Source organism: Miniopterus natalensis, chromosome 4 (genome assembly GCF_054644295.1).
Source record: "Miniopterus natalensis isolate mMinNat1 chromosome 4, mMinNat1.hap1, whole genome shotgun sequence".
In the NCBI taxonomy this organism is placed as follows: Eukaryota; Metazoa; Chordata; class Mammalia; order Chiroptera; family Miniopteridae; genus Miniopterus; species Miniopterus natalensis.
Genome location: NC_142084.1, coordinates 24,620,936 through 24,645,645, shown reverse-complemented (window position 1 = coordinate 24,645,645; position 24,710 = coordinate 24,620,936). Strand labels below are relative to the sequence as shown.

The following is a 24,710-nucleotide window of genomic DNA, read 5'->3' as shown; positions in this document are numbered from 1 at the left end:
GCATCTTTTAACTGGTGAACCGTGTAAGAAAACATCACACTTCAGAGTAAACAATTTTTAGGTGAAAGAAAATTCCAAATTAACCACAAATGATTTTTTATGTTCAGGCTTTATGTTTCCCCAATTCTTAGAGAGAGGAAGACAGGTTGATAGGGAAAGACCGTGATTTGGAAGTCAAGAGACGTGGGAACAGTTTGGGCTCCCTCATTGTGCAGATGGCCAAGTTGGTTAAGCCACTAAATACCTTTGTGTCTTTGTTTCCATGTGAGTGAAACAAAGAAAATAGACATCGCTATTGTGTTCAAGCTGTATGTATATATAAACCCTTAATTCAGCTCTGAAAGTATAAGACAGGATGAAAATAAAGCACTAGTTGGAGGGCGTGGGGAAGACCACCTATTGCTCACTTTCTATTGTAAGAACCCCGCGTTCATTTATTTTGGCTAGTGAAGTTCTGGAGATTTTCCTTAAGTGATTCTGCACTAAGGAAACTTTTAAAAACCACTAGAATATATGAGCTACATTTTCCCAACTTTATTAGTAGAAATATTTTAAGTGATAAATGTTAACCCTGTTAACTATAAAAGACAAATCTGTAATTGCAAAAAAACCCCACAGAAGATCCAGGTTTTATTGTGATTTATGACAGAGAACTAACTGTGAGCTACTCCATTGCAGCGTGTAGAAATATGGCTGCAAATCCTATTTTCATGACAAATGCTGTTGATTAAAATGTGCCTATGATGTGGCCTCTGGTTAAATCTTAAGCAAAATCAAAATTAACTGGGGAGATTATAGATGACATTAGTTTGGTTTTTCATGCTAAGTCTGAAAAAAAAATTATTTTTAAATATATCTTTTTATTGACTTCAGAGAGAGAAAGGGAGAGGGAGAGAGAGAGACAGAAACATCAATGATGAGAGAGCCATTGATCCGCTGCCTCCTGCACACTCCCTACTGGGGATCAAACCCGCAACCCGGGCATGTGCCCTGACCGGCATTCGAACCTCAATCTCCCAGATCCTAGGTAGATGCTCAACTGCTGAGCCATGCTCAGCTGGGCTGAAAAAATACTTTTTAAAATTTTACCACAATCACATGTATCTAATTATTAAATAAACTTGGCTTGAATTACTTTAAATTGTTTTTGTTGAGCTAGAACATAGCCGCTGTGAGGAACAGAATGGACTCGTCTTTATTCTATGACTTTTCACCTTTGTTTGTTGGACTATTTGTTTCTTTGTTTGCTTATTTAGAAGATCCAGTATATTGCATTTTTTTCTCTTCCTATGAATATAAGTCTGCTCTTGACCTTAAAGCCACTCTTTCCTTCTTCCCTCATAACTGAGGTCTCAGCATCACAGGTCCAAACAGCAGCACAAATCAGAGCCAGTGGCTCCACGTAGACATTATTGATTCTCTCCTTTTTTCACTCCTAAGATATCACTTTCATGTTGAAATTAAGGCCATCCCAAAATACTTTCAGAGAAAAAGAATAATGCTGTGATATTTAAATGTCAGTGATTAAAATATTAATGGACAGAAGAAACATAGATCTCTTATTCTTATCAGCTGTGCCCCTGGGACAAGAGCAACAAGATGTGTGCAGTTGTGAGTGGATTTCTGTGCTCTTCAGAGGTTAGTTAATCTGCTGGTTTCACTCAAATTCTACTAACATTGTTGAACTATCGATAAACCTACGTGGACTTAAAATTCAGCCTTGCAGTCTTTTACCCAGAATATTTAATGGACTCTCCATAAAGTCTAGCTCTAAAACCTTCCTTTCCCCTCAGTAATATTACTAGAGAATCAGCTAAAAGACAAATACACTCTCAGGTTCACCCACTGTCTGAAACTCATGGACCACTCGCTACTGGGCCAAGGTGATGCTGCCTAACAGCCCAGGCTTCCTAGGAATACGGATTGTGCCTCAGACCCTGTTCCTGCATCTCTGTCAGCCCGTGTGATTTCGAGCATCCGTGAATGGTGGCGTTGTGTGAACAGTGGGGAAATTGCTCTCAGCTTCCGAGGGAAAACTGTAGATCCAAGTGTACTCAAAGAGAAAAATCTCCTGTCCCGAAACCATTACCTCTGATTTCTAAGTAGATGCAATGCAGCCTTTGTTGGACAACGCCCATGCTTATTTCATTGAGACTGGAGAGTTGGCAAAAATAGGACCCAGACACTGTGGTTGCTTTGCTCTGGCTGGGGTTAACCGCCGACGCAGTCATATGCCACACTGTGACTGTCTCTCTGATACAGATGTGGCTTTAGGGTCTTGCCCGGGACAGCAGAATACAACGCATGTGTTCCCTGGCGGTACAAATCTGCATTGACTCATTTAGCTGTCCTCAGCACAGAATACTGACTTTAAAAATAACACAGTCTCTTATGGTCGATGAAAGGCCACATTTTCTGCCTCTGTTTGGCCTGACTTTATTTGAACTTCTGCAACTTCTGTTTTCATCATTGGAAGCCAATAAAGAAGCAGATAAAAGAGTATTGTTTTTATCTACCTGTTAAACAGGATTTAGTCCCTCATGAAGCTTTTGAGGGTTAACCTTTCTGTGCAGTGTTAACAAGCAGTGTATACTTTTTCAGGTGAATTATAATGACAGCAAAGCACCTTGGTATTGCACATAATTATGGTTTATTCTCAATTATACACTATAATTTGAATTTAATTTAGTCCTTTAAAATTCTGGAAAATGAATAGTTTTGGCCACAAATCAAATTATGATATGATTAATGGATTTTTGGAGAAGAGATTATGAGTCTTTTTGTGATGATATAATTCAAAATAATGCTGAAAGCACAATAAATCATTTTGGATGATTTAATTATATAGATAGTTTGGTATATCTTTGTTTAGAAGTAGTATATGTAATACTCACAGAATAAGAAGCTCATTTTTAACTTTTGCTTCAAAAGGAAACCACAATTATATTCAGCATATTCAATAGAATAGAAGAGGAATTAGATAGGAGAGGAATCCAAAAACTGAGGCAATTCTTTCTAATGACTAGGGGAACTATATCGGACTAAATATGTGTTTTCTAACTATATAAATTGCATTTAAGCTAATAGGAATTCAACTTATTCTGAGGTCATTCTCTGAGTGAAGGTGGTTACCAACCTCAAAATGGTGTTTTACAATAATTTTTTGCATTTTTTCTTAAAACAATGCTGTGGGTGAAACTCAAAATAAAACACACTGATTGCTTCATAATTTACTTTTGTAACGATGAAAACCCCTGCATCTACCTGTATTATTTCTTGTAAAAATAATTTTCTTACCACACATACTACAGATGTTATTGAAATCCCCCTGGTGTAGTATATTGTCCTAGGACTCTGTGATAACCATGAGAAAATAAGTGTCCCTTTTCCTGAGTAGTTAGCACACTGTTTTTTAAAAGAAGCTCAAAAATAGAATTTTAAATTAGTAAGTCAATTATGCAAGCTCTTTCTGTAAGGGGGCTTTGCATAATGAAATGTTCTAACCTTAAAGCATTCACATATTGCATAATTATTAAATTAAAACAATTAAGGTGCAAGATCAAAGAAACAACAATTCAGTGAAAGATTCCTTACTGGTATACTTAAAACAAGTCTACAAAGACAAATAGAAGATTTATTACCCTGTCATACCTTTTTTCAGATTGGCCAGCAGTCACTATAAGTGGCTTGGCTTGCAGCTTTTCAAATATAGCTAAAAAAAAAAAAAAAATCTTATATCTCTTACCCTTAGTTATAGTGGAGTAGAGAGATAGATCATGTGAATTTGAAGCTCTGAATAAGTTAATAGGCAATAATAGGCTGTTCCCAAATCTCATAGGGTCCCTGGGGTGATATGCCTTCTATTTTCTATACAGAAGCTTGTCACTCCTTAAAATTAACATTTACAACAGTAATTGTGACTTATCACAGTTGGTAGGAAATTATGGATAAGCACCAGAGACATTTCTTTCCACTGAAGGAAAACTCAGTGAATCACTGAAGGAAACTTAAAGAAACATCTTAATCAATGAAATCAAGAATATCTTAAACTAAATGACTAGATAAAACCATGTTTTTAATGATGCATCTCTGCAGCCTAGAGTTTCTGCATTAAGTCAAAAGGGACAAAAAGAGCAAAATCCAAAAATCCCAAAGGAGGGATTTCTTTTCGCCCCATGACCAGGCTAGGATCTTGCGACTGTGGATTGTTACATGTCTGAACTGACCCAGTACTGGCATGTACTCCACCCCAATTGAAATCAACTTGCAGGAGCTCCCCGAGTGCAGCTGAGGCTAGCTGGGCTCTTACAGGTGAGTAGAGGGAAGCTCAATCAGTTGTTAGAAGGAGTTCCCATTCAAGTTTAAAGAAGTAATTAGCAGTGACAGCAAATAACCAAATTAAATACTCTAGTAGAATGTAAAAATGTTAAGTATTGGCTGAAACTAGAGAATGAAAGAATGAAAAAAATGAGAAATGCCATAATGAAGAAAATACATTGTCTTCCCAGTCTGCTCAAAACAATTCCATGACATTTACCGTTAGTAAAATTGGTAGTTGCCGAAAACCCGAATGTCATCATTTTTGTAAGACTAAATTCATAATAATTTACTAATTCTTGCGACTTGTATTCCCAAAATTATGTTCCTTGTAAAACTCATGCCTTGGGATGTGGTCTCCATGTATGAGAGATGCTGTAGTTAAGCAGTGATAGTAACCAAATACTTTTTGCTATCGGACTTTACAGATCCTTTAACCTTCTTCTGTACTTATTAAATTTCAAAGGGAGTGTATAGTATTTCTCTTCTCTTTTTACCAAAGGTCACTTTTGCAGAGCATGTAGCTAGTTTGTTATTTAGTGTAATACACTTTGGGAAAGCTTACCTTAGATTATTGATTTCAAAGACCAGTTTGGTAAATATTTTTTTCAAGCTAGAGAAAATTTGTAGAGTGAAACCAAACTATAATCTAGAAAACTATTCTTGAGATGAATTATTATTTCTATTCAGAATTATTTTCTTTTTTAAAACATGTAGTTTTCAATTACAGAATTATTTTCTAATTATGTCTACAAGTCTATTAGTATTTGGAAAAATAACTGCTTATCATTTTTATAATTTTAAATAATCTCATAAAACAGGAGAATTTGAGCAGCCACCCCATAAACAAATATGAAGCTATCACACTGAAATCCTATCATTGTTGAATCAGCCAATGAATTATATAAATCAGAGATTGTGGGCATGGTTTTAAACATTGGACATTGAAGAACCTATCCCAAGATATCCTAAATAAGAGGTCTTTTGCATTATAGGAGCATTTATTTGAAAACTCACTTATCTATGAGTAAGCTGGTCACACTGAATAAACTACTCAATGATAAATGGGGTCCTTTTCCTCAAGAAAAACTTTCTATAATTTTGTTTAGATCCATCCACTGGGCAGTTACACAACTTGCTGCTCACCCTTCTATCTAGAGGATGCGGCTTTCCTAAACCACGCGCAAAATCCCCAAACTATTGGCTATCGAATTGTTTTATCTTGGTCTCTTTGTACTGACAGAAATGGGACACTTTCTGCATTGCTGTCATTTTTATTTTTTCAGACCTCTTGAGATTCTTACTATTGCCCCACATATATAAAAGGATTGAATTTTCACAATGCTTGAATTACTCAACATAGTTAAATGCATTTAGCTGGTATGATTGAACATAAAAGAAATATATTAGCTTAAAAAGAAGGAGGCACACATACTACCTGTGTATATCTTCTATCTAGAGAAAATTTATAATTTAGAGAGATGGCAGTAGTGTCTATCTTTATATGTGTGTATATATATATAATGCAAAAGATCTATAGTGACTTTTCAAGGATTTGAGACTTTAAGAGCTGATAGCTCAGTGTATGGAGTCAGAATTGCATTGGGTTTGAATTCTGGATCTTCTGTTCAAATAAGTTAATGAATCCAAATGAAATAATTCATGCAGAGTTCATAGCATCATGTCAGAGACACAGTAGCTGAATAAATGCTGGCTATTCTTGTCCTGCCAGTAGAGATGGGGAGAAATAGTTGGCTTTGAGAAATTGTTGTGAGGATTAAATGGACAGAACTGGGGTGGATTATCTATGGGGGAGGTGAGAAAAGCAAGATGTTAAGGGCCCCAGGCTAGCTTTCTGGCCTGAACAACTTGTGTAAATGCTGGTTCTGTGACACGAGAGAGGAACCCCTAGAGAAGAATCAGGTTGGAGGGGAAATGCTGTGATTTCCATTTTGGTTTATGTTCATGTGCCCATAAAAGAGTTAAACACTGGTGTCTGATAGGTAGCTTAGAGGAGGGGAATGGGATAAAAAGATAAACTTTGGAGTCATCTCCATTTAGATGGGGTTTAAAATTTTTTTTAATATGATAATATTCATATAATTTGGATCTTCAAGAAAGAATAAATCACACAGGATTTTCCAGGAACACACCTTGAGATATTATAAAATAAACTAAAATGAGGGTACAAACTCTAAGTTTGCAGCAAAGGTGACTGAGAAAGGGGTACTCCAAGGAGCAGGAGCAAAATCGGGGGAAACAGGAGAAGAAAGTACTTTTAAGAACATTCAGTGAGACGGGGGACTGAGTTAGAGGGAGGGAGAGAAGCATGTATCTTTATTCTCACATTAAACGTCAGCCGCCCTGGGCCTGCCACTGGCGTTCCAGCAGTTCCTCAAATTTGGAATATTTTAAACAAAACTCCTCATTTTGTTTCTTCAAAGCAGTTTCCTTTTTCTGGAAAAATGTCAATATCATCTTCCCGTTTACCCAGGCGGGAAGCTACCCTTGGACTTCCTTCTGTACACAAGTAGGGTTTTGTCTCAGTTGCTGTTTATTTACTTATTTCTTCAATGGGAGTTGACATTCAGTATTATGTTACTTTCAGGTGTGTAACAGAGTGATTAGGCATTTCTGTAACTTGCTAAGTGATCACCTCGGTAAGTCTAGTCCCCCCTGGCACTGTACATAGCTCTTCCAATATTGTTAACTATGTTCCCTGTGCTGTACTCTACGTCCCTGTGACTACTGTGTGTGTGTATATATATAGTCACATCTCTATCCAATTGTCAGTGGCTCTTTATTCCCAGTGTGATGCTACCATCTTTATTTTTTCACCAGGACTAGAGTAAGACTTTCTGATGTGCTCCCTCCTCCACACTCCTCTCCTTTCACACCCACCCCCTCCCGGGATGACCTCCTCACTCTCCCCTGGAGCCCATACTTCTCAGAGAATCCCCCGTGGCTGGACTGTCATCCAGCAGATACTCACTCTGGCATTCAAGGCTTTCCATATTCTGGGTCTAACCTACCTCTTGAAATTGCTCTGGTATTCTCATTGATTTAGTATGTCCACTGAGCAGTGTATACCTCTACAAGCTTCACGTCTTTGTTTATACTTTTCTCTTTGCCTGGAATGTGTTTCTTCCAACTATCCAAGTCCTTCGAGGACCACCTCAAGTGCCTAATTTTCTAAAGGGCTTCTGCAATAAATGGCAGAATTAGTTTGCACTTATTGACTATATTACATTTTCCTCAGTGAATTAGTTATTGCCATATATTGCTGCTGTTGTATTAAGAATGTCTCACTCCTTCACCCTTCTCACAAATCTGAGTGACCAGGACATTGCAGTACACGCAGGGATGTTTACTGAGTAAATGACTCTAAACTTTTTCACCAAACAAAAAATGTGTGATGCACCTAAGCATTATGTCTTTTCTTATGATCTATTTTATGTTTTTGGAATCAATTCTATAACAACTACAACTATATAACAACAGTATTTTCCTACAAAAGAATTAGTAACAAGCTTATTTTCCTCCAGGAAAGTGAAACTAACCAATATAATTTTATGTAAACACATGATTCCCCTGACATTTTCCTGTATGAAAAATCAAACTACTTAAAAATGTGATTTTTTAGAAAAGAGTAAATTCACCCTTATTTGAAGAACATGCTGTTTAAGCCAAAAAGGTGCTTGACATTGAGCTTCAAGGAAGCTGGCAGGCTTCCTCTGCATTCTTGTGAGTCCATTTGGCTGGAACACCTGCCAGCAGGTTAGACAGAAATGATCTAACCTGGAAGGAAAGTAGTGGATGGAAGCAACACACACTGAAGAGTTTTCTTTGTGAACTGACAAATACAGTATTTATTTCAGGTTAGAATAATTTAAAGGTAGCTGTATATGCTCTCTGTGCTATTTTAAATCAAGACTTGATTTATTAAAACAAAACAAAAGCACACACTTCTCCAATATGGCCACAGAAGAATCTGATCCATTTTTGACCTAGAATTGTTGGACTGGACCTGGAAAGTGTGTTATTTGAAAAGGAAGTTCAATCACTGTCATTCCCAGCAGTTCTCTATGGGGGCAAGATGTTTCACTGGAAGGACAGTGCTAAAATAGAAACATCTTGATAATCTTTTTTTCACCTCTGTGACACCCTGTGATCGATAGTGTGAGCCTTGGCAGACCTGCATGTGTGCCCTAGACTTTGTGGTTATTAATTACTTCTTAATGCAAAACATATTGTTTTTCTTTCATCATTGTGGTGATCAATGTGTACTTTGATATAAAAAATTATTTTTTGGTTACTTTGACAATCTTTTCATAACATACTCACTTCTCTGCTAATCATTCATAAGTAATCTGCTTGATTTTGCCACACACATTTTCTTGATTTGCTAGAACTATATGCAAATGTTTTCATTAAAGAAACAAAAATAGTTTGAACTGTACAACCAAATGATGAATTAATTAAATGCATACGCAAAAATATTCTCAAATGTCTGACCTCTAGGAATAGATTCAATCCCAAATACCCATGTGTTAAATAAGGCAGATGAACTACTTTAAAAAGATGCTGAAACACTGACCAAAATAAATAGCAAAGCTTAAAAAAACAAACCTAACTTTTGTTCCTTAGTATGTTTGTTTCACACTCACTTTATTAAAAAGTTGAAAGATGGAACTGCCAAACATATACATAAATGAATAGGAATGCTGCACTAATAATTTCCAGTAGAAGTCATCATTTAGTTTCCTTATGAGATCCATTCCCCACTGTGAATGCTACTTCACTCTTGTTAAAACTCTTGTTAAAATAATCCATTTATTCCCAAAGACAAATTATTCCAGTCAATGTTCTTAACCTTGTTATAGATTGACACTTAACATTACAGATTATATCAGGTCCTGTACGATTGTATATTATATTGGTAGAAAAAATAACTTGAACTCTTTTTGCCAGTGACAATTTTCTCTTAATTTAGGAATTCCTATTTCTTCCCGAGGCCAGCTGGAAATGAGTAAAGCATTACCGAGCCTTCCTTAGCTGTTGGCCTGGAGAATACACATTCTCTCCAAAATATATATCTTTGGCACAGTCTAGAAGGAAGGAATCTCGGGTAATCTCTATGCTGGCCAAGTGTGAGAATTATTATTTTTAACCCCTAAATACACTGAAATTTGTGTGTGTTTTTTAAGGAATTCAAAATCAGACCAGTGCTAGTTTAGTTGTTTGTTAATCAACAAAACTCAAAACAAATAGGTTATAGTAGTATGTATTTTTACTATTGGGTTTTCTGCCTTTTTGGTTTGTAATGTTTAAGAGGACATTTTACAAGACTTACAGCTTGAGGAGTTTTACAGTTTAACATTAGAGTTTAACATACATAGATTAATAATTCCATAAACTCATTGGCAAACTAGTTGATTATTTAACCTAAGTCTACAAATTTATTATTCTATCATATCCCAATAGGTTCCCCCAACTAAGTTATCTCAATATTCAGAGTAACAAATGACGAACTAGCACCAAAGCAGTATCTACATGACTATTCTGAAGTCCTGAAAGGAAAGGCAGAAACTCATTTAATCAATCATTTTAAAGTTTGGCATTTTGCCATGGAATCCCAATGCCTAAGACTAGATGTGGAAGTCTCTTTTTAGCTCCATGTTCAAAATCACATATGTGGAATAAATCTCCTTGATGTCAGAACCCACGGAGCACAGAAGCACTACAAGAACCAGAGATCTGTGGAAAGAATGAGTTGTCTCCTCTCTAAATAGGTGAATAGTTAGAGATACTTATGGATATCTCACTTATTAAGGCTTCGTGAGTGAAATTAAATTGACCAGAAATACATAGGCTACTTCTTGGACAAGAAGGCAACAATGTTCTTTGGTGAACCTGACAGAGACACAATACTGGGTAGATTGTTCCATGAGCAATTATGGAAATTCCTTCGTGATGCATGAATTTTCAATGACAGAAAATTAATTTTATACCTTGCAAAAGTAGATTCAAGCAGCACTATGGCAAACCTTGAGAACTTCCTAAAACCATGGCGACTAGTCTCCTCCTTCATTTTGGCACTTTACAAATGTGCAGATGACCATTTATTGGTGCCTATAGTCCTTTTTCTTTGAATTAAACATGTTTTGCTCATGTCAATATATTACAGAGCACGCTTGCTATCATTCACTAGTATTTAGTGGATTTATGTCAGTAGGCATAGCAGTATTCATAGGAACAACACACATAGATTATTTTTAAATTATGCAGATTTTTAATAAATTCAAATATATCATAAAAGGAATATTTCTATGAAAATACTCATGTTACATATGTAGTATTTGGTTCATCGAAAACTTATACCATTCTGCTAATTAAGACCTAATTATCCTCAGTGCATCAGATTAGAGTTGAAAACTTAAATAATTTCATCAGGCCACAGTTACTCGACAGCACACACTCACTGCCCTTGAACACACCGAAATGATAACTTGAATAAAATGTCTCAGGACAAATGGCCTTGCCTGGTACTCCTTCTATAAGGTGTTTACGTATTTTCCAAAGTATCACACCGAGACCTTAGTAACACTGTTGGTGCCATGAATAATGCTGTGTCCGGAATAACATCTCCATGGGCAGTTTTTTCAGTTTCTCACTGGGCAGCGCCTCACCACCTATCTGTCCTTCGTGATGGAAGAAAGGATCCCACACCTTGGCTTGTCCATTCGGTGGACATCGTAGCCATTTAGAGTTCATTTCGTTCCTTTGCTTCTATGATAATGCCACAGTTAGGAACTTAAGAATTTTTCAGTGTGGGTTTTTGTTTTCTTTTCATGTTTTTTATTTCCCATTTGTTTGCATTTAGGCCGACCCATAAATTTGCCAAGTCACTCTGGCGTCTTAAACTGTCTTCACCCAGCCTGCCAAGGCCTGCAGGGCTCTCATCGAACGTAGTCAATAAAGCTTTCCAAGAGTTCACATCTCTACCTGTCACCAGATCATCTTTGCCCATTTTTAGAAAACTATAAACATCTGAGTTAAAGGTCTACTGTACATTTCCGCCAACTCGGGCACTGCTGATGTGTCCCCTTTCAGTTTATTTAGATGACATTTTCTTAGGTACAACGAAGTCAGCCAGCTCTCATTACCTGGCATAGAAATGACAGGAGGAAAGAAGTTTTAGATAATGAGAACGATGGTAAAGTTCTGAACTGTAGATCTCATTGTAAAAGAGGATACGCCTTTTTCTTGTTGGTTTGCTACCATTTGTATTTGTGGTTCTTGTTTACTATATTTTGCTAATCTTTTAATAGTCAAACTGCTTGAATTATTGAGAAAGTTTCTCTTATTACATTTAATGTTTGACATGCAAGCTGTAGTATAGACATCACTTAACACAGTCTTAGAAATTGTCTCGAGTGTCCCATGTCAAGGAAGGAGTTATTCTAAGAGAAATCCATAGCAATATTATCTAAAAATATTAGTCATGTGTACCCAAGTGCAGGGAAGGTCAGATTTTCTCAGGTAGATTGAAACAAGGAATATTGCTAAGTCAGTAAAACTTCATTTTCAAAGATGTCGGGGCTAATTTTTTTAAAAATATGTCCTTATTGATTTCAGAGAGAAGAAGGGAGAGAGAGAGAGAGAGATAGAAGCATCAGTGATGAGAGAGTCACTGATCGGCTGCCTCCTGCACGCCCCCCACTGGGGATCGAGCCCGCAACCCGGGCATGTGCCCTGACCGGGAATCGAACCCCGACCGCCTGGATCCTAGGTTGACGCTCAACCCCTGAGCCACACTGGCCAGGTGGGGCTCATGTTTTGGTGGGAAAGAAATGGATGGCCAACATCAGTTTTCCTTGTGCTGTGTTGTCTCTATCAGAATACTGTTTTTCACTCCAAAATCATGTGAGCAATTTTCTAAGCTGCCCTAAGTTTGTTCTAAAGATCACTGTTTCCTTTTTACTCCAGTAGAGCTGGGACATCAAGGTTGTGCTTGCTGTTCAGAATGAAAGGCTTCTAGTTCACGAAATTGATTCATGGGATGTTTTGTTTCAAGGTCCTTTAAGGCGATAGATAGTAAACTGTTTGGGGAATAGACTATTTGTCAGGCAATACAATTCTCTTTTTAAAAAATACTCTTGTCAGGAAATTTTCTTCGTAAAAGAAAGATCATTGGCAAGTTACTTGGTAACACTGTGTTTGTTTTCCAGTTGCTGGCAAATTGATGTTGACATTTTAGCATTTGGGCCTTTAGCGGAAGCCTATAGTGCTATTTTATATCATTGTGTTTTGTAATAAACTTTATTGAATAAAGTACCAGCTCCACAGTATTAATAATTTATGCTGTTTTTGTTTTCTGCACGGGATCCTGATAATAATGAGTGATGAATCAATATTTGGAAAACCGATAAATGATTGGATATTCTGAGATGGTCAAGAAAATTGTATTTTGAGGCTTCATTTAACAGAATTTCTGTCATACCATTGTTGGGTGGTGCAGCGAATAGTCAGATAATGAAATTCGAGTCTTTAATGTTACACGGCTTCACCACTTAAAAATTGCCAGACTACAGTAACTTTTAATAATAAGATATTTGGAATTCGTACTTTCATAGTAATTTAGGCCTGAAATTATAGCTATAATCTCCTTCAATGTCTTGCTTACCAAAAAGAAAAAATGAGTCCCAGGCATATTAGATGCTAGAAACAATATTAGAGCCCAGGTTTCCTCATTTCAAGGCCAGAATTCTTTTGGCTTTTTCTTTTAATGCCTATCTTTAATCATAGTAATATGATTTCAGAAAATATTCAGTTATTTCACAGTATCTTCTACAATAAAGTAAGAACTAGTTTAGAAGATACCTTGGGATTTCAGTGGTTCCATTTCAAATATCTGTTCATTTTTCACACATTTATAATAACATTTTCACCAAAATATATTTTATAAAAAAATAATTAGTAGTAAGAGCTTGATATTTTATTATTAAAGTATTATAATGAGAATTAGATTCTAAAGCTCGTAGGCTATTTCACTCCATATTTTATACTAAAACTTATATCTTTCAAAGGCAAAATTAGTCTTTTAGTTAAAAAAAATTCTAGAACTTTATTTCTTGGATATTCCCATATACAAGTTGCAAAATTTAATTTGCAAAAGGAATGCAACTAACATTTTTTTTCTCTAAAGTTTTTCAGATTTTTATGAAAGACACTATTCAGCCATTATCTGCTAAAATTATCTATTCTGAGTTGTAATATGTCTATAGTTACTTTATTGAATTTTTTATAATTCTAAAAAATGATATGTTACTTTGGTTTTTTCATGTCCTATGGGGTTGACAAAATTAATCAAAAGTTTCAGGAATGGTCTGTGACTAATTCCTGGGTTTCAATGACATAATTGCAAACCTTCTCTACTGATTAGAATGAGTTCATCTATTATAAAGCTTCTGTGTTGTTTTTTGTGGCTTTTTGTTTATTTGTTTGTTTCTCAAATATTTCAAGATATACTTAAATTATAGGAATAGATACTAGAACGATATTTTTTTCATATTAACCCCTTAAAAGTTTTTAGTTTAACTATTTTGAATTTTCTTGAAAATATTTTTCTAAGAAGCATGTCTTCATTTATGTAATTGTATCCATTTTATAGAGTGGTATTAAGATGCTTTCAAGGAAGAAAGACCATGTCAAACAGTTACTCTTATAGTAGTTTTTAGTTATAATAAAGCTTAAACTGAACTGGAAGCATTCAGGTCCTGTAGAGGTTAACAAGAAAAAATCAGATTTAAGGCTATGTAACATTCTAGTTGTCTTTCTTTAATTTATTATCTCCAAAAAGCTAAGAATTCATTAGATACAGAGAGAATATTATGCAGAAATATTTGCAGAATAAATTTTTGAAAGGTCAATTATCTATAAAGTAGGTTAAAGTATGTAATGCAGTGCATGTAATGGCATGCACATAAAATTCCATTATTCTTAGTAAGCTACCTTCATACCTGACATGTAAGTTTATTCCTGAAGGTGGCATAAAGTGAGTCTAATTTCAAGAGACTTACTATCTACTAGAAGAAAGAAACTAGATGTATTAGAATATATTAATCAGAAATAAAAAAGGGCCCAGCTGGCGCGGCTCAGTGGTTGAGCACCAACCCATTAACCAAGGAGTCAGGGTTCGATTCCTGCTCAGGGCACATGCCTGGGTTGCGGGCTCGATCCCCAGTAGGGGGTGTGCAGGAGGCAGCCGATCAATGACTGTCATCATTGATTTTTCTATATCTCTCTCCCTTCTTCTCTCTGAAATCAATAAAAACGTATGAAAAAAATGATACAAATTGAAGTATGTTAAATACAGAACACATACTATATTGACCAGAAGTTTCCAGACTCGGGCTACAGAGTAGACTCAACTAACTTAGAAATTCTAGGCCTTAAACTCTATAACTTTTCAAAAAAATCTCCAAGTGATTCTAAGGGATAGCCTTAGGTATATGGATATATAGTTTTAAACTATAAATATGCATAAGTAATTGGGATAATTGTGGAACACTTAATGGAGGCAGTGGATTTGAGACTGTGATTTGAAAAAGCAGCAGGCATTTGGAAAGGAATAATACTATGAACACAATTGTAGATGTGGGAATAGAAATTGTATGGGCATGATTAGTCTATAAAAGAGCAAATAATTCCTAAAGTGAAGGGTGGAAAATAGGGTTGAGGAGGTACATAAACACCTGCTGGGAGACTCTGGGATACCAGGCTTTATCTTGTAGGCAATGACTCAGTGACCAAAGATTTTTGTCCAAGGAGATTATATATGTAAAGCAATCTTGGGAGAATACATATTCAGTGTTATTAAGTGGGACTGATTGGAAGACTAAAGACAAAGTGAACATTAGTAGACTAGGCTTGAGGTGAAAAGGGTTTGTGTAGAATGCTTCTTGTGCAAATGAAAAGAAGAGCTGGGACCCGTGATAATGTAAAGGAAGAACTGATAGCAGAGAAAGTGCGGTCCTAATCATGACTTGGTAAAACACAGTGGGAAAAAGTACATTAAAACTGTATGCCTGTATATCTAAAAGGTGACAATCAGACAGTATTTACCAATTTTCAATTAGAATACACTAAGATCATTTGGCTAAGATCAATATGGGTAAATATCATATAGAAAATAATATGACTGGTAAAATAAGTCATTATTTTCAGAAACCCAAGCATATTCCTTCTCTCACATTAATTGTGATACCATAAAATCATTTTATTGTCTCAGTCAAAGAGGCACCAGCTTATTTGTGTAACAGATTAAATCTGGTGATACATGGGGACCCAAGAGACTTCTCTAATAAAAGGCCATTGTACATCAAATATGTTTTTCTTTGCAAAATATCTACAAAATGAAGACAGACTACATTTATGAAATATAAGGAACCCATTAAAAGGCTATTTTATTAGAAAAATCCAGATCATCAAATATTTTTGTTAGCACAATACTGGATGTTGTGTCACCTGCCGGGAAAGAGCAGCTGTTTCTGTAAGGCCAGGTTGCTAAGCCGTGCTGAGACTCCTGATGAACGTTTCAAGGCCAGGGCAAAGGGAGCAGAGGAGACCGCGGGGCTGCAAGAGGCATCCAGCTGCGCGGCCGGGCGTCTGCTAACTCTGGAGATCAATGACTAAATTAAAAAATAGCAAATCAAGGTTTTGTTGCAAACTTGATAGAACTTTAAAAACTGTCTGCCCAAGTGCATGTCTGATGTTAGTCATTCTGTTCCACCCCGACGGATACTCTGGGGCTTTCAGTGTCCGTCTGAACTCGCCTGTGTCCTGCATTGCCCCAAGCTCTGCCTGAGGTCAGCCAGGGGGCACAGAACACTGGACCCAAGTCTGAGCATCGCCCTTTCTAACCCATGTTTTGCATCAACTCTGGATGTTGTGGCTCATGTTCAATTTTAAGAAATACAGGGAGAAGGTGGCTCACAGCCTAGAAAAGAGAAACAGCAAAAAGGACTTTTAACAAGCCTTCTGTATCTCTCCTAGTGCTCAATTACCTGCGGCAAAGGAATGCAGTCCCGGGTTATCCAGTGCATGCATAAGATCACAGGGAGACATGGAAATGAATGTTTTTCTTCAGAAAAGCCTGCAGCGTACAGACCATGCCACCTTCAGCCTTGCAACGAGAAGATTAATGTAAATACCATAACATCACCCAGGCTGGGTAAGCAGACCATAAAAGGGGATGGTTTTGAGAAATATGGAAATACTCATGGCTTCCTCTATGTTGCATATCACTTTCAAGCTTAGTAATAAATGTATACTAATTAGTTTGGTCCTAGCTAAATTGACTCTATTTAACTGTGGTTTAGTCTGAATGGTCAGGTGGGTAAAAAATCCTAAAGACTAAACTATTTTGACTCCTGAAGCTGTCTACTCAGAGCCAGACCCTGGAAATACGAATGTCACACCACCCAGGGTCATCATGTAAAGGGTTGAAGGCTATAACCACGTTTTAGGTTCTGACAGTCTCATGGCAAAACTATCAATTAAGGTACTGCCTAGTTGAAAGGTAGGTTGTAGTATGTACCTTAGATCTCTTTGCTATTAGCAGCCTTCCTTGTGATCCTGGGTACAATTATCCTTTGGAGAGACTTAGAGTAATAAATGGCTTTCAAGACAAATGGGTGCATGATCTACACCACCAAACAAGAGGTACCATTTTTTCATACTTAAGGACATAGTATTAAATACAAATAACTACTAGTCACATTGATTTACATAGACTTTTATGTTGTAAAGTGCTTTCATGTGGATTCTCAATTCCCGTGGTTTGATCTAATCCATCCTGAAGAAGTAGAGTGTGTATTTTAAGTAAATATAGTCTGCACTTGCATAACAAATACTCATGAACAAATTAGCCTTTATGTCTGTGGCAATCAGTGGCTTTTACTGCTTCCTCGCCGTTGTTGAGTTAATCTATGTTTAACACCTTCAGTTTTGATCAGTGTACATCAGCTTTAGGGGAACAATTTAATCACAAATTGTCATAGATACTTTTCCAGGCATAAAGTTCAATCAAATGGAAAAGGTTTTGTTCGTCATGGAATTACAAAAATTCTTTTTTTTTTGAGCCAAATAATTAACATTTCTAAGAAATAATCAGTTCAAGTAGAATTAAGACTTGTTAAAACAAAAAGTTAAGCAACCCTTGAGCAAATGCAGCTAAACCCATGTGTTCAGAAACAACATAATCCCTTTCTCCAGCAATTACTTGGGGTTCTGCTTGAAGGAGGTGGCAGAAAATCATGAATTAAAAGAATTTAATTAAAATTGCATTGTTTTGTTTATTATTTCTTGAAGGTGTACCTCCAAACACAGAAGCACAGTGATTGGGAAATCTAAGGTTTTTAAGTGTAAAATAATAAACCATATTAAAATAGTGGCAAAAGAAAGAATTGTAGCAGGACTGACTTTGAATACACATGCCAGACACACTATTTCTTCAGAAAACCTGATACCAAATTTACACAACCAATTTTTTCATATCAAGTTCTCATTTCAAATACTTTAATGCTATAAATTTCAGTTACATCGTAAACAGCTTTGATTTTAAAGGTACATTCAATCATTATCCCCAGCTATCCCACTTGGATGTGTTTGAACAAACAGACAAAACAGAAACAGACTCGTAGATGGAGAATAGACTGACAGCTGTCAGACGGGAGGGGATTTGGGGGGCTGGGTGGAAAAGTTAAAGGGATTAAGCAGTGCAAATTGGTAGTTACAGAATGTAAACTACAGCATGGGAATATAGTCAATAATATCGTGATAACTATAGGGCCAGCTGGGTACTTGAAACAGGGGGGACCACTCTGTAAAGTACATTATTTTCTAACCACTTTGCTCTATATCTGAAACTAATACAGAATAATATTGAATGTAAATTGTAATTAAAATATAAAAAAGAGGAAAGAAAAAAAAATGTGTGAGCATATTTTTGTTTTGCTCTTTTTTTTTTTTGCAAATTCATCCATAACAATACTTAATATTTTTCATTCCCATAAAGGTAGATATATTGAGCACATTTATTTGTCTTTTTAATTCTTTTCAACTAAAAATCCGGAAGAAAATTAAATGAAAGCCATAAAATTGAACCTTAAGAGTCATTTGCAGGACAACTCATTGAATTTGGGATATCTACTTTAATGTGTGAGAACATTATTTATTCCCTGTACTCCTTTATATCAAGGTGCGTGTGTGTGTATCTCTGTGTTTTAAGTTCCAGAGGTAATATAAATTAGTGAAAGTAAGTGTGCAAAATCCCCACTTACATGATTGCTCTTTGCCTCTGCTCCTGCCACCGGGATATCCACGTGTATTGAGTTCCCTGTGTTCTGCTTCACAGCTGCTCTGACTTTCAAGTGCCTGGGGGATCAGTGGCCCGTGTACTGCCGAGTGATACGCGAGAAGAACCTGTGCCAGGACATGCGGTGGTATCAGCGCTGCTGTGAGACGTGCAGGGACTTCTATGCCCAAAAGCTGCAGCAAAAGAGTTGACCTCCAGCAGGCTGGCTGGCTCACAGCTCTTTGCAATTACATTATTTATAAACACACACACTAGCATGTTTTTCAGACCAAATATTATCAGATTACATATAATTTAATCAAATTAATTTATTTGGGGGCCTACCAAACATCCAATATGGTGTTTGTTTTGGTAATACAAACATTGTGATTTATACTATAGGGCTTCATAAGTAATTTTATATGAATAAGTTGGATCCAGTTACCAGAATGAAAAGGAAAGGAAAAAAAGAAAAAAAAAAAAACCAACCCTAAGATTATTAGGCTTAAAAAAATTTTTTTTAAGTTAGAGCTGTCTCTAAGGTGCTACTCTCTCCCCAACAATACCATTGAGTTATGCAGAATGTATACTAATTTAGCGTAATAGTTTAGCTCTCCACAGGGAGAAATCACTTGTGTTTTGGTGTCCCGATGCAGAATTCGCCCAGTTTCTGTTCTCTGAAGGAGGTGTGTACACATAACAAATCTCATCGTGCTGAACAGGTTTTTAGAGAATGTATTATGAATTTGGTTCAGATTTAGAGACATCTATAGGAAAAATTCTACTGTAATTATAACCTTATTTTAATAATGGAAAAGAAAAAGTCCAAATAGAGACTTTGATCATGTTCATGAACATGTACTTGAACACAAGTATTGTAACAATGAAACACTGTAATTAACGATTTACACTGAATCACCATTGCACTGTCTATAGAGTGTAGAGAAACCGTTATGAAAATGGTAACATCCTACAAAAATGTGTATTATTTTAACATGTTGTCATTAGATTTTAGCTTTTTTAAATATTTTGAACCAAGAAAGCATTGATCCATCCATTTCCTTGTATCTTTTTAGCAGATTTTAAAAGAATATAGTACGTAGCCTCACAAATCATGATGAGAAAATTTACTAAATAGTTTTCAGCCTTTTCCCTAGAAACAAGGAAAAACAAAAAGCTGATGATACTGTGGTAGTTTCATTGTGTTTTTTCTTTTTTAAAATTAAAACGTTTTACAATTCTGTGAAACGTTAAAAAAAAAGCCAGCTTAAATTTTTTCTTGTGAGAAAATATTGTACATGATTCACATGATTTCTTAGATTTTTTTTCAATAAAATATGTGAAATTTCCTGTTGGGAGGCAATTCTTCATAGGTCTCTCATATTTTCCCAAGTCTTGGCACTGTCTGCTTTTGTTCTGGAATATCTTCTAAGGGATGTTTGTGTAGTGAACAGCCTTGGAAGATAAAGTTAGTGTCTCTCTTTGGAGCAAAGGGCAGATGTGTTTATTTCTCATTATAAAAGTTTCACATTCCCTAAACTGGAGTCCCTCACCTGTAATACAATTCTCTGCATGCACAGGTATCATCTGGTGGCTTCCATTGAGATTACCGCATAAAAGCCCTCATTCCACAGATCATGGAACCAAAAAGGGGAAGAAGGGTTTTTGCTAGTTTCTGTTTTGTTTTGTTTTTCACATTAAATTTGTTGGGATAACATTGGTTAATAACATTATATAAATTTCAGGTGTACAACTTTATAATACAACATCTATATACTATATTGTGTTCGCCACCCAAAGTCTTTTGAGTATGTCTATTTCAAATAGACCTTCCAGAATTAGGGAAATTACTATAGGGTGGATCCAGGGGTCTTGGGTCCACTATAAGACAGATTTAGGCCAAAGCTTGATCAAATGATCTGACCTCCATAAGCTTTTGCTCTGACTGTGGGACTGCAGTGGAAACTTAGAGTCACCAGGAATTAGTTTAGAGTCAGTAATCCAGTAATCATAAAAAAGAGTATTTTCCTTTGTCTAATAAACATTTCCCATCAGGAAAGACTAGAAGGTAGATTAACAATATGGGTTTGGACAGTACAGCAAGATCTTTCCTCATAGGGATCTAGCCTCCCCTTCATGCAAGGAGTTCTGCATCTGTGAACCTATTCTCACATGGAGTTTGATCTAGGAATGTAATTCCCTGCCGTAGTGAGTCAAATCAGACTTCTATTCACTAAGACTAGAAACTAAGCTTATACAAATACAAGACTTTAGTAGAATGCATATTTATTTCAGTCCTAGGACTCCACGATCAATTAAGCAATACTAAAAATCTTTGCAGGTCAAGCCATTCCCTTTACCCTTTTGACTCTGTGCCCTTTATGGTAACCATGCTCTCCTGGTCTTTGGCAGTGGAATGCAGCCATTTGGTTTCTGCCCTTAAGAGATTCCATATTCTCATTAAATTCAGGAAGCCCAGTTCAGTGGCAGCATTTCCCAGTGTCATTCCTGACACTTAGAGAATGGCCACTTGAGAGTTCTTTAAGGATTCCAATGCTGCCTTCAACAATGAATTTTTCAAAGCCTTGGTGAAGGGAGTGCCCTCTAGATACACTTAGGGGACATATGGGACAGGTGGGTGAACACATCTATCATATTAAAACCAATCTCCCTTAACATGTATATACTTTCCTCTATAGGTCATTATAGCAAGGAAGTTTTAGCATCTCAACTTCATTCATTGTGGGCCACCATTGGGTCCAGTTTTCAGATAAATTGTTAGAATTACTTCCAGCTACGTGAACTAACACTTTCCAGAATCTCTACCTAGTGAAGCCATGTCGAAAACATTTAGCCTAATTCAAGATTGTATTCCTTCCATCTTAACATAACCCTCTTAAGAAACATCCCTAAACATACACCTTGGGTTTCAGTAAATATAAATTAGTGAAATCTTGTAATCCCTTTGACGTGTACGGTACCACCTCACAAGTCACACTTTGTGCCTGGCCCCCTTGAGTCTTCCGGGACTTGATCTGGATGTGGATTTAGAAGACATGACAGATGGTGTAACATGAGCGGCAGAGTTAAGGTTTAATTTCAAGATAGTCATATAAGCCTTCTGGGCCCCAGCCTAGACCTGGAGCTGTGACTTTAAAACCTCAGGCTTATTACTCTCTTTCTTTAAGTTCTCCAGCCTATAAATCAACCCCCCAGGCATTATTCCCTTTGTTTCTATGAAAAAGTTCTAATGCAGCAGGTACTTGGTAACACAGAACCTTGCTTTCTACGGGCACTTCACTCCAGATGACTAGAGGTGAGAATTTAAGGGAGCCTTTTGGCACTGTGTGCCACGGATGCCCAGGGTCCCACTGCTACTGGAAACAGGGTCACTAATGCCATTGAGGCTAGTCAGAGCAGAGAACAAATTCTAGATTTCATTTCCTAAATTCTCTTCCTTGGAAACATTTATTTTTTGTACCAGTAATTGTCCCGGTTCAGCCAGCCGAACAGTGTTGGAGTGTTACGGGATAACACATTTGAATTCACACATCAGGTGGAGCTGGGGAAGGTCCATAGCAGAGTTGGAGAATCAGGAGTCACCGATCGAGATGAGCAGGCACAGCCGGGTAAGTGTGACTCTGAAAGTTTAATCTATAAAGATGTCTATGGGATGCCATTGCCTCTGTGTACTTTCCTCCTTTGTAGGCCCACAGCCTAATATCTGGCAGTGGGTCTAAGTTTGCTGTTAGTCAACAGGTCTGACTGTTGAAAGAAGAAATGGGCGTGGAGCTCAAGAGAGCAAAGGCCACGTGGAAACTGCCAAGTACCTATGCCTCTGTCTGTCACTGCATCTGATTACAAAAAGACCCAGATTAATGGGTGCTGCTTCCATTTTTGTCTTTCAAATGTAATGCAAGTTCCTCTTTTGGCCAATTCTAATCCAGAATCATACAAAGAAGGGGATTCTGGGAAATGTAGTTTGCCTTTTGGCTATAGATGGCTAATGTGATTTTAATTTTTTTTCAGTTTGCTTTATATCAGAGACACCTGAAATGAAAATCCATGTTCTTACTCTCTTAAAATAACAGTGAACCTTTTTAAAGTGCTTATTATATGCTAAACATTCTGTTAACCACTATCCCTATTAAACTTCACAGCAACCTTGTCAGATACCCAAAGTCTCCACATTATAACTGAGCAACCTGAGGCTCAGAAAATTTCAGTAACTTGCCCAAGAACACAATTTATTGAATGTAATAACGCCACCAGGACTCCAAATTCTGTGCACTCAATTACCCTGATTGCCTCCCTTGTTCAACAGTTTTAAAACTGTTTTATAATAGGTGCACAAGGATTTATACGCTCATCACAGGCTTTCTCTGTAATCTTAACTTTCCAGCTAATTTTGAAATTCTCTCAGTTAATTTGCTGAATCCCAACTGCTCATCTGGACATTGTACAGGCTTTTCAGCTGAAAATACTTTCAGGTATTTCAGTTGGTTATTGGTACAATTTAGAGAGAAGGAAAAGGGAGGGAGGGAGGGAGGGAGGGAGGGAGGGAGGGAGGGAGGGAGGGAGGGAGGGAGGGAGGGAGGGAGGGAGGGAGGGAGGGAAGGTGAAAGAATGAGAAGAAGGAAATGAAGTTAATTAATATGTAGACAGTTTTGCCTAGTGAACCATATTTAATTCTACATTTACAATTCTCATGGTTCAAAAGACAATAATTCTGGGTCCAAATCCAAGAGCAAATGATACTTTTATAAAAATTTTCTGTGAGTGAAGCCAATGATTACCTGTGTGGGAAGGGTAGAGATGTCCCAGAGATCCACATTTCCACCACACTGGCCCTGTAGTCTAGTTCTTTATTTACATATTGATCCTCGTTGAATGAAAGTATTAATGACAGTAAAGTGATAGAAACCCTAAGTCAATATTTGTCCGGTTACATTCCGGTAAAATTTTGAAGACTTAAGAAGAAAACAATGAAATGGGTGTTATGTGATCCAATAAATTTGGGAAAGGCTAGAGTTAATAAAAGAGAACTTTATAAAGTCTCCAATGTGAGTCTACATTAAACAGAAGGGAATACAGAGTATGATTGTGGCACTGGATTCCTTTTTCACTGAGCATGGTTGCTTAGAAAACAGGGCACCAAGCCATTTCTTAAATCACATTTATTTGTATTATCAATTTCCAACCAAAGTAGAAGCCCTTCTTAGGACTGGTGGAGACAAAAACCATCATTATTTATTGAGAAAAAAGTGTCATGAGGGTCTTTGGAGCTGATTCATGTGAGGAAGGAAGCGTCCAACAGGGCTCTTCCTTCGGAAGGAATCGCCTAGTGCAGAGACTCACAGCGGAAAAGTATGAAGTACACACTCAAACACAAGACAGTAAGTGAGAGTATAAACAGATCACCCGAAGATTTGAAAGGAAGGAAAATTCACTCCTACTAAGGAAAATGGGCAAAGGTTTTGTGAAAGAAAGGCGAGGCATTCTCCATGACTGGTCAAGGGGGTTGTTAGGTGGTCAGTAGCCAGGGCTGTGGAGCAGTGTCTCCAGGCAGGAGGACTGGCACAAGCAGAGGCCCGGGGGTGGGGGTGGGGGTGGGGGTGGGGGTGGGGGACCGCCAGTAGCAGGGGAAGGAGGGCAGAGATTGATTTCTCGATTGTCAGTCGCGTGGGCTACCCTACAGGGGTAGTAATGAGAAATAAGAACTGATGGTTTGGGGGTGAGGGTAGACAAGGATGGTGGGGTAAGAGAGAGTCTGAGACTAAACTTGAAAAAAATTAAAAAGAGAGACAGTATACAACCCTCTGGGCGCCCAGAGCATGGTGGAGGGATCTAAAGGAAGGAAGCCTGAGGAAAACAGGGCTCATTTCACCCATCTCATACTTTGGCTAAGGAAAAGGTCTGGCCTAATCAATATATTTGGACCTAAGTTCTGTGTCTCCACTTGCCAATATAGAGAGCCAAAAAGAAGTTAGGTTCTTCCTAAAGATGTTTGTTATTCCCCGAAGAATCTTTTAGG

The 24,710-nt window shown here is 37.1% G+C and overlaps 1 protein-coding gene across 1 annotated transcript in view; it reads left to right on the top strand.

Annotated features, from left to right (window-relative positions):
* ADAMTS19 (ADAM metallopeptidase with thrombospondin type 1 motif 19) overlaps nt 1-20,025 on the top strand; it is a 219,007-nt gene extending 198,982 nt beyond the window's left edge. Inside the window, exons 22-23 of the mRNA XM_087816415.1 lie at nt 16,375-16,552; nt 18,737-20,025. Coding sequence (XP_087672541.1) covers nt 16,375-16,552; nt 18,737-18,888 — 330 coding nt within the window. The 3' untranslated portion in view covers nt 18,889-20,025. The remainder of the gene's footprint in view (nt 1-16,374; nt 16,553-18,736) is intronic.
* Nucleotides 20,026-24,710: the final 4,685 nt, after the last annotated feature.